A 13,398-nucleotide genomic window follows, 5' to 3' on the forward strand; every position below is an offset into this window, starting at 1 on the left:
TCTCTAGCTGCATTAACGCTATAGAGAAGAGATATGCCTGTACTCATAAGCCCCCACCCTTTGTATTTTGAACATTATGAAACCGTAAAGATACAAATTATTGCAAACTCCCAAGCCAGAAACTTTCAGGGAATATGTCCCTAAATCATTAAACAGAAATGCATGGTGAATTTCACAATTTAGCCTTCAGCGCAGTGATAAATTAATAAGATGTTTATCCCACACTAAGATAGCAGCTGCGGGTGAATAAAATTCAGGTGTGTGCCACACATATCCTTAAGAAGTGCTGTAGGCAATGTGCACATCCATACTCAGAGAATGGAAAACCACAAAAGCTATCATCAACGTTGTTTACCTCTCCTCTGTCTCCTAACACTGAGTCCGGAGGTTTCGGTAGCTGCTGCCCACTGATGATTTTGAGGAGAAGTTGCTTCTTAGGGAAAGCAGGCAGTGGATCTGTAGAATAGGGATTGAATGTCCCTAGAGGGGGCAAAGAGTACAGAAGGGTACAGTCCTTCAGATAAGGAGTTATGCGTCTCTTACACACTTCTAAATAAAAGCAGGCAGTCAACAAGTAACATACAAATTCAACTATGCAATGATCCCCATACCCAGAATTTTCTTCTTCTTTTACTTTGGGGGATGTGTTTGCCTGCCAATCTGGATGACTGCAGGTACTTCACATACACAATTCATTGGCTCTGACCAGGGCCGGATTTAGGTCTGACGAGGCCCTAAGCTACTGAAGGTAATGGGACCCTTTATATGTCCAGCTGTCCTTTGTCAACAACAAATTGTCACTGTTTTTTGTGTTGAATATATGTGATATGGTAATTTATGGACCTAATAGGTATCTAAAGCCATTTGCACATAACGAATAGGAGCCTACACAACACAAAACAGTCTTGCTGTATGTAGGTTTTATTTTATTTGTTTCTTATCTTATATTTTGGAAATGTACATCCAGTTGTTGTTTTTTCCTTTAAATTTCTTGGGGGGGGGGCAAGAGACTGGGGCCCTAAGCAATAGCTTGTTTAGCTTATATGTAAATCCAGCACTGGCCATGGGATAAAAGGTCAGACCTGTGCTAATCAGTTAATGCAACGGTTCCACCACCATTCTATTATTTAGTTCATTTATCCACCTCTGGTTATGCTTATTTTAGGCACTTCTACTCCACCCTTCAACAAGTCAGCTCTTTTATTTCTATCAGCTTTGCCTGGAAATTTATCACTGTCAAAGGACTGTCGTTCTTGCCATTAATGAACACATTGCAGCCTGATTGTTGACAATAGAGATGGTGAGCCTGCGGCTCTCAAGATGTTGTTGGACTACATTTCCCAGCCAGTATGTTCAATAATCAAGTATAAAGGGAGTTGTAGTTCAACAGTGTCTGATAGGCATAGCTTCCTCAATTTATAAAGCTCTAATAACACTAGAATATGGCAATCTATTGTACACAGAACGCCATGGGAAGTGGACCTAGATGTGGAAATACCCAATGAAAACTTGATGGCTTTGTGGTCTGAGAGACTGTTGAAATCTGCTTCTGCAAAAATAAGGGAAGCCTCATTAAAACGTCTGCGTAGGTGGCATTATATGCCAGTGAGGTTATCCTGAATATCTAAGGAAGTCAATCCCAATTGTTGCAGGGGATGCACAGTCAAAAGGTACATATTTCCATAAGTGGTGGTGGTGTGATATCATCAAATGCTTCTGGAATGCTGTCTTCAAATAAATAAGCTTGATTGAAATGTCCGCTGCACTAGCACTACTTGGGCTTAGGATCCCGTCTGCTCATGATTATCCTAAACATGACCTCTCATCCTTTCTATTAACTCCTGCTCATTTGGAGATAGCCTGATGTTGGAAAACTGGTCATGGGCTGAATGAACATTGATTCTTGGTGTGACAGTGTATGGTCAATAGCATTGGCTGAGAAACTAACATGCCAGGTGAGAGCGGCAAAGGGCAAGCACAGTCCATATTTCTTTTATAACATATGTCAAATGTTTATTGAATACATAAACAGATCAGGCTGTGGCAGGAATCCACCCAGCACTCATGGGGAAATGTGGTGTGATCTCTTAGAGTAATCAAACGAAACTTTAACACATGACAAGTTACTTGTTGTTTACTGTTGTAACAATTGTTTTCTCAAAATTTATCTTCTGTACCATGAAATAAATAAAAACAGTAGATATAGATTATATAGATATAGATATTAAAAAATATATATCTGGTAGGCCACAGGCCTCCCATCCTTATAATGCATGTATAATAGCATTACAGGATTACAATGCATTGAATGGTACTACCTTTGCACATCTGCTGGGGTTTCAGGACGTATCCACAGTTGCCATTCATCCTGAACTTGGCTTGGTTCAACTGCATCACGCGCCCATCAGACTGATAGTTTAACGCCACTGTGAAATTAGCAATAGCTTGTGTTACTCATCAACTTCACATGCATCTAACAAAACCTTGTGTGGTTTCTGCTCATAAAGATAAACCCAAAGTTAAGTTAGTGGTGCTTCATCCCTACTGAAATCAAAGGGACCTAACGACTAACTTGGCTCGTTAATTTCAATGGAAACAAGATACAACTTACGATTTTAACCATGTCTACTCAGAGGTTAAGTCCTATTGAATTCAATGGGGCTTACTCTCAGGCAAGTGGGGTTAAGACTGCGGCCTAAGTTAGCCTGGATCCTGCCCATAAAATAGTTTTGTATGCTTTCCCCCTCCCCATAATGCAATTGCCTTTGATTTTAAACAGATAACTGGGATTTAATGAACAAAGTATATATTTCTCTTGAAGGCTGCATTCCCTCTGGGGGGCAATCTGTTAGGAGCTGCATGCTGGTAGCATGTAGTGTCAAAGTCAAAAGTTGGTGAGATCTGAACCAAAAGTGGACATACCCACCCCCCACCATTATTTCTATCCAACACCTCTTTTCTCTCTTTCCAACAGCTCTCTTCTTCCTTCTGACATCCCTATTCTTTTCTGACACCCCCCTCCCCTTCTCTCTTGCCAGTTTTAAAAAATGCTTTACTGCAGTTTGGTAAAACATCAGTATGGTGTAATTTCCTAACAATAGGGTTTTAAGCAACAGCGAATATCATTTCCTAGCTTTCTGACACTCTTCTCCCTTCCCCTTCTGCTCTCCCTTATCTTCCTCCCCATCCAGCAGGCAGCTGGGATAGGGACATCTGAAAAAATGGGGTGAAAGGAGATCAATGGGCACCTGGGTATTGTGTGCATATACCTCGCACGTGTACACTGCAGCACTCACCTAGCTGGCAGCCCACGTTCCAATATGCCAAAGGGTTGAAGTTGCTGGAGTCAATCCGATATGCAGATGGGTAGATTCTGGTGAGCTGCTTCTGGTTATACAGCATAAACTGCTCTGCCTTCTGTTGCACCACCTGGTGTGCTCTCGACTCGCTGAAGGATAACACATTCCCCACAGACCCTACATGTTGAAAAGGAAAATAACCAAGAAAAAGAAGATATGGTCAAGTATGACACGAAATGTGTTGTGTACACACAAATATATATGCGTGCACGCGCGCGCACACACACACACACACACACACATATATACTAGTGTTGCGCCGAACGTTTGCCTGAGGACAATTTGGAAATAAATGTGTTATGCTCAAAGCCTCCCCTCCCTTCTAAATGTGCATTTTTAAACAGCTGTTATTTCCTCTGATCTGTTGCTTCAGGGCCACTTTTTACTTGAAACACTTTCTTTTGGTGAAACAGCTTGGGGGCCGGCAGGAAATCAAAGCCCTCCAGGCTCATGAGAACACCTTTGTCTACCGAGCTGCCCTGGGCCTCATTGAGAAATATTTTCCTGACAATGAAGGTGAAAACTCAATTTCAGAAACAGGAGAAGGACCGACACCATCACCTTTCTTGCCGACTTTAAATTCTGAGTGAAAGACCAGCCCAAAACACACTTTCTTGACTTGGCAAAAGGCAGCATGTTTGACTTGACTATTTAAAGCTCTGCAAGTGGAAAGCATTCATTTGTAACAAATAGCTTTTTTTTTTGTAATGAATAACTAATTTTTTTAAAAAAGAAGTCATCTCAGACAGTCTGGGTCATGCTGCAAATGTAATGGTGCCATGCTATGTTATGCTTTCAGTGAGGGCAAATGAAGTCTATGGCATAGCTGGCAACTTTTCCCCTTTTTAAAGGGAAATTCCCTTACTCCGAATAGGATTCCTCGTACGAAAAGGGGAAAGTTGACAGCTATGGTCTATGGGTATGGGAAGAGAACACAGCTGCCATTTACCAAGGCAACATGATCAAATACTCCCCCTTTTGTTACATAGTGGCTGTTTGCTATAGCCTCACTCACCAAATATAATGGGCATTGAAATAAGTTTAGTTTCATATACATAACCATTCAAGTTGGCATTTTCGAACCATATCTACAACTGCATTATCAAACAGAACACATGTTCAGTGTCATGACTAGATCCTCCAAGATGTTCAAATACAAAACTATTTATCTAAATGGAGTGTGTCTAATATTCAGATGATGAGCATGTTGAGGTGGGGGAAGGAAGGACCACAAGTGCTATTCTTTGCAAAGCACTGCATTCAAACAGGCTTTCCTGAGTCGAATATATATTAAGCACACATGGAGAATTCAAAAAAAGACAGGACCAAATCTCTCAAGGCATTTCTGGAAGAAATCGGTCTCAGTATCAAAGCTGCATGAAGCCTGCACTTTTAACAAAAAAGATATGTTCATAATTTTGAATCAAGATAACAAGTTTTGCAAAATAAAAAAAACCAGTCAATTTCATGGCCTGTTGAAATGATTATAAAATTAAACACATTTGTTATATTTGCTGAAGTGGCAGGGAAGGGGCCAGAATACTGAGTCTCAGACCTTGGTCCCTCCTCACACTTCTGAGGTTTATCAGGTGATGCAAACTCAACTTGAAGCCTAATTTTGCAATCATAAGAACTAGAAATATGGGCTATAATTTCAGCTGAAAAAGAACTAAGCTTGGGTTTAACTCTCTCACTGCAATCATGTTTTTCTAGTATTGGCTCACGTCCCCTTTTTTTGTAGGGAGGGGAAAGGATGTCAAATTATTTATTCACTCTCAGGTTTGATATTTCTGTTTTGCTTGTACCAAACTTTTTTTTAAAAAATGCAGGAAACACATAGCCCTGATTAGAGAATCGAGACATTCCCGCTGTGTAATTCAGAAAACTCCAACTATTTTCACTAGATGGGATTGTTCCATGAAAGAGCTGTCAGCGTGTTCTGAAGCATCTTCTCTGAAGATGCTCATCAGGAATATGCAATAATTTCACCTCAATCTGCATTTGACATGCCAACCTTGGCTGAAATGTGCTTGAATCAAGAAAGGTGTCTCTCTGCGTAACAAAAAGCACACTGTGCGCAAAAACTACCCCTGGAGCTTAAAACCTCTTCTTCCCCCACAAATAATGCTTATAAAGGGACTGGTCCTCTTAATTAAAGTCTATCCCCAAGCAGAAACTTGTCACTTGTCACATGCTGAAGGCTGCTTGCGGTGGAAAGAACATGTCACTTTTACATGTTGAAGGCGACACCACTTGTCACAGCTTTCGATTCTGAGGAAGGTGAGAAAAGCAATCCTGTTTTGTAATGCAGCTGTGCCAACTTCCAGTGGAGGAAGAGGGAAGCCATTGCAAGCAGGTGGGATAAGCCCATAAAACAGAAAGAGGGAGAAGAGATAGGAGCCAAGCTGGAAAGAAAGGATGGGACTGAGAAACTCATACTACCAAAGTGGGCTGGGTTTTTGCATGAACCAGGTGTATGTTTGGGATGGCACTTGAGCATCACTTTTAAGCTCAAAAATAAGAAGTGTGGAATTGCAATGCACGAAGCAGGTAAACCCACACCACTCCCCCACTAAGATCCCACTGTTATAACCTCAAAGTCTACGGAAGGATCACAAATCAACAAGATTTGTGCAACAGCATAGTGGCAATATTAAGGGACTCATATTTACCTCAACTTGCACAGGAGAAATTCCCACATGCTCATCTACACTATACACACACACACACACACACACACACACCACTACTATATATACTACTACTTTGGGGAAGTAGTTTGCCTTCTTGCTTGTCTGTCTGTCTGTCTGTCCTTTATGGGTTCAGAGGTTTTGAGATATTGCTGCCATACTCAGCACAAGGGTTCCTGAGGTGGGGGCAGTGGTCTTCGTCTACATTTGGACACCAGGCACCATTTTGAATCAAGATGGCAGGCCCAAATGTGACTTGGGTGTAATTCCACCTTATTTGGCGTGGCAGTTAGGAACGAGGTTTCGCTAGGGGGAGGAGGTAGTTTCCGCCAATTTATTGCAAACGCCGTGTCCGCACACCCCCAAACTCACAAATTACTCTATCCATTTAAAAATCTTTGCTTGTTTCTTTGAATTACTAGGCAGTGCCTGGCACCCCCTGCTACTTCCTTATACAGGAGCAAATAATATATTTGACAGCAGGAAAAGGATGTAACCCAGTATTCACCCACAGCCTTACCATCATCAACTATGTCTTGAGCTGCTACCGAATTGGTGTACACCACTAAATCAGAAAGATCGCGACACAGCTTCATCGTTTTTCTCCGCCGACCCAACCTGCTGAATAATGGTAAAAGAGGGGTATTTTTTTTCCTAAATGGCTAGATTTGTCAGCTTCTCTCTCTATCCTACTACTAAGTCCAGACGAATCCAATGCCTTTTCTTAAACAACAACAGTTGTTACTTGACTAGAAGGCATGCTACAAAATAAAAGACAACCTAACAGAGGAAAGAAATAGGCTGGCCAAGAGGTGAAGCCTTTTCCAAAACTCTAATTCATTTTTTTAACCCTGCCTCTGCCTCTCCGCCCCACAACCCATCCTTCATACATATATGCCTTCCAGATACATCTCTCCAACAGAAGCAACGGGTTCTGGATAGAAATAAGTTCTCTTATTAAATGAAGGCAAGATGTGCAGGACAATAGGAAGAGGGAGTTTTGGCTCTGCAGCAAATATATGCTTTGTTTATTACATTCAGTAGCATAATGAGTTTAGACAGGCAGTATTTTTGATTCTGCCTGTTTTCATCTAAAAATTGAATATGTCCACAAACACCCAGTATTGCTTTACTCATTCTAAAAAGCTAGTGCCAGTTACATTCCAGTGAAAATGTACATTTGCAGATTGCCTGAATTGGCAGTAAAACAGCTGGGGGAAAGTGACAATTACTAACCTGTATAGCTGTCCAGGTTCCTTCCCAGAACAATTTTGTTGAGAATCCTCATCATCAGATGCGCTATGAGATTTGGGCCTTGGTTTTGCAGCCTTCTGATTGAGAAAACAATATGTGATTTAACCGTGTGGTGAACTATAAAAAGTTAACGTTCATTTCCAGTGTGGTCTGCCCAGGCTGCATTAGCACTGAAGTCCCCCCCCCCCTTTTTACCTCCCCATTTTCACAATGTTTCCCTAACTGTTAATTTCTGCGTTCTGATTGAGATTTTACATGGCGTAAAAGCCACTTACAGAAATATAGTGGAATACAGAACAAGTTTAGTGCTCATTTTTCTGTGTTATTTGAAAACAAGTTTGTGTCTCCCCTCCCACCCGCCCCGCCCAGAAACAAGTACAGTGGTACCTCAGGTTACATACACTTCAGGTTACATACTCCGATAACCCAGAAATATTACCTCGGGTTAAGAACTTTGCTTCAGGATGAGAACAGAAATCGTGCAGCAGCAGCAGCGCAGCAGCCGCAGGAGGCCCCATTAGCTAAAGTGGTGCTTCAGGTTAAGAACAGTTTCAGGTTAAGAACAGACCTCCAGAACGAATTAAGTTCTTAACCCAAGGTACCACTGTACTCAACTTTTGCTAAATTCCACTGTATTTCTGGGTGTTGCTTTTATGTTGTGTAAAAGCTCAAACAGAATGCAGAAATGAAGAGTTGGGGAAATGACGTGAAAATAGAATAAGCTGCCATGTGAATGCAGCCTCAGGCTAACAGGGGCCTCCCACGGTCCCAAAAGGAGATTTCCCTCACTCTTTCCTCCCTTGAGCATTTTAAATGGAAGGATCAGGATTGGACCTGGAACATTTGGCATGCAAATTCATGCACTCTTGTCACTGAGCTACTGCCCTAAGTACTATTGCCAAGAGTTATGTTCGATTTACAAAGGTTTTGCTCCAGCCAAGATTAATAGCTGGTAAGAGTGACGTTAACATATATGAGAGAGTGCTGGAGGGGAAATAGTCAAATAGGTTGCACAGACAGGACCCAGGGGGGGTGGAGTCAGTGGGACTATAAAACCAGTTCTGGGAGGAGGTAATTGGGAGTAGTTGGTGGATAGTTGGTTGGATTTAGCAGGTTGGCTGGTTGGGAAAGGCAGTTGGTAATAGAGAGACCGTTAGGGTAGTGGGTTCTTGAGTGTGGGGAGGTAGAAGAGATAAAAAAGAGGAAAATAAGACTAAGAAAGTAAAGAGCAACAACGTTTGGAATGCTGTAAAAGTTTTGTTTGTGTCTGAAATAAAATACACTCTTCTTTATTAAGTGGGAAGCAGACTGAGACGGAAGTGATTTTACCAGGGAGGACCTGGTTGGTGGCAGCGGATTATTGGTGTACGGGTCAATAGTCCGTGAGACGACCGGGGGCTCCATACGAATGCCACAGTAAGTCCTGTTGATTTGACTGGGAAATAATTAATTTAATTGAGAAAGAATGAGCTCTCCCGCTGAATTTGATGGCAAACCACCTTACTACCTGCTAGGCACATACCAAAAGGTGAGAGAACTGAACAAAACTTCAGTTGTAACAGCGATCGTAAACTGCTTGCAAAAGAGCAGCTAGTTTACAGAGAACTAGGTTTCTATAAAATCCTCAAACTTGCATAATTTAAAATTTTTTATGGGGGAGGGGTGGGAGAGTTATGCAGAGTGCTGAAACCCATTGTCACAATCATTTTATACCTACTTTCACAGACAGCAATGTATTTTGAAGGAAAGAAAGAAGAAAACAACCCAGGCATTTTTCTCCCCATGCGTCTATTTCTCTGTCGACCCTGAAATGTCAGTATTTCAAGGATTTATTGAATGAATGACATGGGAAGGTCAAAGAAAAAGTATGGGACTCTGGTGAAGGACACTGGCGGGGACGTCCAGCAAAATGCAATGCCAACATCTGAAAGGGAATATATCAAAACCCTCCCACATATAGGGGTACAATTAAAGAAATACTTATGAGCTAAAAGAATTTTTGTGAAATTCATTCACATCTGCAGACTTTTAAATTTTGTAATTCAAAGGGAGAACGCTTCCAGTACAGCATCACTAAATATCTCTTATAGCCAGAAGTGCACAAAGTCAATTTCCACAATGGTCATTAAGGAGAATATTCATTCTGTTTTTCATGTAGACATGAAAAAAAAATCAGGGGAAGCCTAATTAGGCTAATTAGCTGAAATCGTTGCATTATTGAAATATTTTGCGGTCTTCAAAGTAGTGAGTAATTGTAAGTTCTCCAGAGGCTGGTTTCTCTCACAAGCATTCTACTGTACAACATTTGTTCCCTTATCAGTGTGTTGGGAATGTCAATTGTCAATAGTCCCCATTAGCAAATATAAGCTGGAAGTTGTGGGACGCATCTGAAAATTGAATGAATAACAGCTCATTAATTGTCCTTTTTCAGTTTCTTGAAAGCCAAAGAACGTTACATATAGGAGTGTGTGTGTGTGTGTGTGTGTGTGTGTAAAAGTATGTGCTGCCAGCTAAAGTTTAAAGAAATAAATTATGTTTTACAGTGGCCTTACCATCTGCAGAAATAACTGGTGAAACAAAGCTGGGAGTCGGGAGTGGGACAGGGATCCTGCACTTAAGTCTTGTTTGCAGGCTTTGTATAAGCTGCCTGGTTGGCTACTGTGGAAACAGAATGCTGGACTAGATGTTTGGCTTGATCCATCAGGGCTCTTTTCTTGATTCTGTGCCATGCGAGGGCTCTAATTATATCATGGCTGACCTTGGACCAGTCACATTCCCTCAGCTTAACCTACCTCGCAGGGTTGTTGTGAGGTCAAAAGGGGAAGAGCTCCTCGGAGGATACGTGGGACATAAATATAAAAATAAAAACTGCCTTTTCTTGCTGACCAGTGCCTCCATTTTCCCCAGCTTCTTCTGCTATTTCATAGAATCATAGAATCATAGAGTTGGAAGAGACCACAAGGGCCATCGAGTCCAACCCTCTGCCAAGCAGGAAACACCATCAGAGCACTCCTGACATATGGCTGTCAAGCCTCTGCTTAAAGACCTCCAAAGAAGGAGTGTTTGCTTAATGATCTGCTCCAGAATCTTCCCTGGTATTGATGTCAGACTGACTGGGCGGTAATTATTTGGGTCCTCTCTTTTCCCCTTTTTGAAAATAGGGACAACATTTGCCCTCCTCCAGTCTGCCGGACTTTGCCTGTTCTCCAGGAATTCTCAAAGATGACTGCCAGTGGTTCTGAGATCACATCTGCCAGTTCTTTTAATACTCTTGGATGCAGTTCATCTGGCCCTGGAGACTTGAATACATCTAAACTAGCCAAGTATTCTTGTACTATCTCCTTAGTTATTCTGGGCTGTGTTTCCTCTGCTGAATCATTTGCTCCAAATTCTTCAGGTCGGGCATTGTTTTCTTTATCGGAGAAGACTGAGGCAAAGAAGGCATTGAGGAGTTCAACCCTTTCTGTGTCCCCTGTTTGCATTTCACCATCTTCTCCTCTGAGTGACCCCACTGTTTCTTTGTTCTTCCTTTTGCTATGAACATACCCATAAAAGCCTTTTTTGTTGCTTTTAACCTCTCTAGCAAGCCCGAGTTCATTCTGTGCTTTAGCTTTTCTGACTTTGTGTCTACACGTGCTGGCTATATGTTTGAATTCCTCTGTGGTGGTTTCCCCCCTTTTCCATTTTTTGTACACATCCTTTTTTAATCTTAACTCAGTTAAAAGTTCTTTAGATAGCCACCCTGGCTTCTTTAGGTACCTTCCATGTTTCCGTCTCATTGGTATTGCCTGAAGTTGTGCTTTTACTATCTCCCTCTTAACAAACTCCCAACCATCATGAACTCCCTTTCCTTTTAGTATTACTGTCCATGGGATCTCAGCCAGCACTTCCCTAAGTTTTATGAAGTTGGCTTTCTTAAAGTCAAGAAATTGAGTCCTAGTATGCTTGGCTGCTCCTTTCCGCTGTATAGTAAACTTCAGAAGAGCATGATCACTTGCGCCTAATGATCCTTCCACTTCTACCCCACTAACCAGGTCATCAACATTGGTTAGGACCAGATCTAAAATGGCTGTTCCTCTTGTTGCTTCTCCCACTTTCTGGACAATCAAGTTGTCTGCAAGGCCAGTGAGGAATCTGTTTGACCTTATGCTCTTGGCTGAGTTTGACATCCAACAAATATCCGGGTTATTGAAGTCCCCCATTACTACTATCTCCCTTCCTTTTGCATGCTTGGCCATCTGTTCCAGGAAGGCATCATCTATGTCCTCCGTTTGGCTTGGGGATCTATAGTAAACTCCCACAATGAGGTCACTGTTATTCTTCTCTCCCTTAATTTTGACCCAAATGCTCTCACTTTGGCTTTGAGGTTCTAAATCTTGGATCTCTTCACAGGTATACACATCCCTGACATATAACGCCACTCCTCCTCCTTTCTTGTCTGGTCTGTTTCTCTGAAATAGATTGTATCCCTCCATTATTACATTCCAATCGTGGGACTTATCCCACCAGGTTTCAGTGATGCCTATTATGTCATATTTAGTTTCCTGTACCAAGAGCTCAAGCTCATCTTGTTTATTTGCCATGCTTTGCGCATTAGTGTACAGACACTGAAGTCCATTAATCATTCCCCCGTGTCTCTTATTTAAGGATTTTTTCCTCCCACCACTAGGTCTGCGTGCTGTTTGCTCCATTTGGTCTATGACATTTGGATGATCATCTTCATCAATTGATAGACTCCTACCTTCAGGAGCACGTTTCCCCACAAATGTTTCAGATTGCAAGCCCCTTGGAGGTTGGGACTTGTCATACCTGTTCTATGTAAAGCAATATGTACACAGAAGCCGCTCTAGAAATAAAATAATAATTATTATTATAATCATGCAAAACATAGGTGGAAGTTTTAGCTCTGCTTACCTTATGTTTACCAAAATTGCTCATTAGTCTACTGTGGGATTTCTTGCCAGTATCTTTTACATCCGAGTTCTATGGAAGCAAAATAAGCAAATAACCCAACGACCAAGGAAATGGGGTTTTTTTATATAGTAAACACATGTATTGTATTTGCTCCCAGAAGAATGGGACTATATGTGAAAATCAGCCTTCCCCAAACTGAGGCTCCCCTCATGTTTCGGACCAGAACTCTCATCACAGAGTATAAGCTAAATATTATATATTTCAGCAAAGACTATAATATTTAGCTTGTGTCTGTACTCCCAATAATTAAGTTCTTTGAAGGGGTCGCAGGAATGCAAATGAAGCAGATATCTGGTGCCCAGATAAAGAGAGGAAAAAGAAGAGTCAACTTAAGAGGAATCAAAAATGAAAGTGTGATCCAAGTGAACAAACATATCAAACCTCACACTTCCAAAACCTGTAGATAAACAGGGAATAAATAAAAAAACATGCACACAACCCAAAGACACAGAGACAGAAGCGATGTTTGCTAGGCCACCTGAGGTTTGCTGTGAGAGAGTTCCCCTGGGTCATCAGTTTGATGATCTGTGGCAGGACCCAGTGTTGCTGTCAGAACATCACATCCCTTTATCTCTTTGAAGAGCTGAAAAGAGGCACTGAAATACACCGCCTCAACTATTCACAGCACAAATCCTTCCAGTTACATAAATGCGCAGCCTGTGGCAGAAATGTATTTTCCATTAGCTTTTTTTTTGTGAAGAACAAGTAATGGTTTCTCCTTTCTTTTCTTTTTTTGGCTAGTCAAGCTCGACAAACTCAAACCTACTTTTCCAAATATTTATTTCCAGTTCAGGATGCAGGATACAGCCCAAGGTATTTCTTCAGCACATGCAGGGAGGAGAGCATAGTTCACTCACAGCTCTTCCACCCCTTCATCTTCATATGCACTAGCAAATGATGCCTATTTAACATTAAGCATCACTTTCAGTTTCCTCTTCCGGGGACATTACTCATCCCTGTGGGATGTAACATCACAGAAGCACTCAAATACAACATGTCCTGTTTGCCCAGAGTGGACACACAGGGGAATGTTGCTCCAGCCAGGAGGACTTCCTGTCACACCTGGTCTGGAGCATCCTCCCCCTGGGTGTGACCAGGTAGATGGGCGTGACCCTGGCAGA

At 41.7% G+C, this 13,398-nt stretch overlaps 1 protein-coding gene across 14 annotated transcripts in view; it reads right to left on the reverse strand.

The window, feature by feature from the left end:
- The window catches only part of PLCH1 (phospholipase C eta 1), a 150,778-nt gene that overhangs the window by 17,935 nt on the left and 119,445 nt on the right, over nucleotides 1-13,398 (reverse strand). For 9 of the 14 annotated variants that reach the window (XM_079977543.1, XM_079977546.1, XM_079977551.1 and 6 more), the window contains 6 exons: nucleotides 12,218-12,286; nucleotides 7,286-7,380; nucleotides 6,570-6,670; nucleotides 3,297-3,476; nucleotides 2,319-2,426; nucleotides 356-480 (listed from right to left, as the gene is read on the reverse strand). In XM_079977543.1, coding sequence (XP_079833669.1) covers nucleotides 356-480; nucleotides 2,319-2,426; nucleotides 3,297-3,476; nucleotides 6,570-6,670; nucleotides 7,286-7,380; nucleotides 12,218-12,286 — 678 coding nt within the window. The remainder of the gene's footprint in view (nucleotides 1-355; nucleotides 481-2,318; nucleotides 2,427-3,296; nucleotides 3,477-6,569; nucleotides 6,671-7,285; nucleotides 7,381-12,217; nucleotides 12,287-13,398) is intronic. The other 5 variants (XM_079977548.1, XM_079977553.1, XM_079977549.1 and 2 more) reach the window with 2 other exon arrangements.

Source organism: Podarcis cretensis (assembly GCF_951804945.1).
Source record: "Podarcis cretensis genome assembly, chromosome: 5".
NCBI lineage: Eukaryota > Metazoa > Chordata > Lepidosauria > Squamata > Lacertidae > Podarcis > Podarcis cretensis.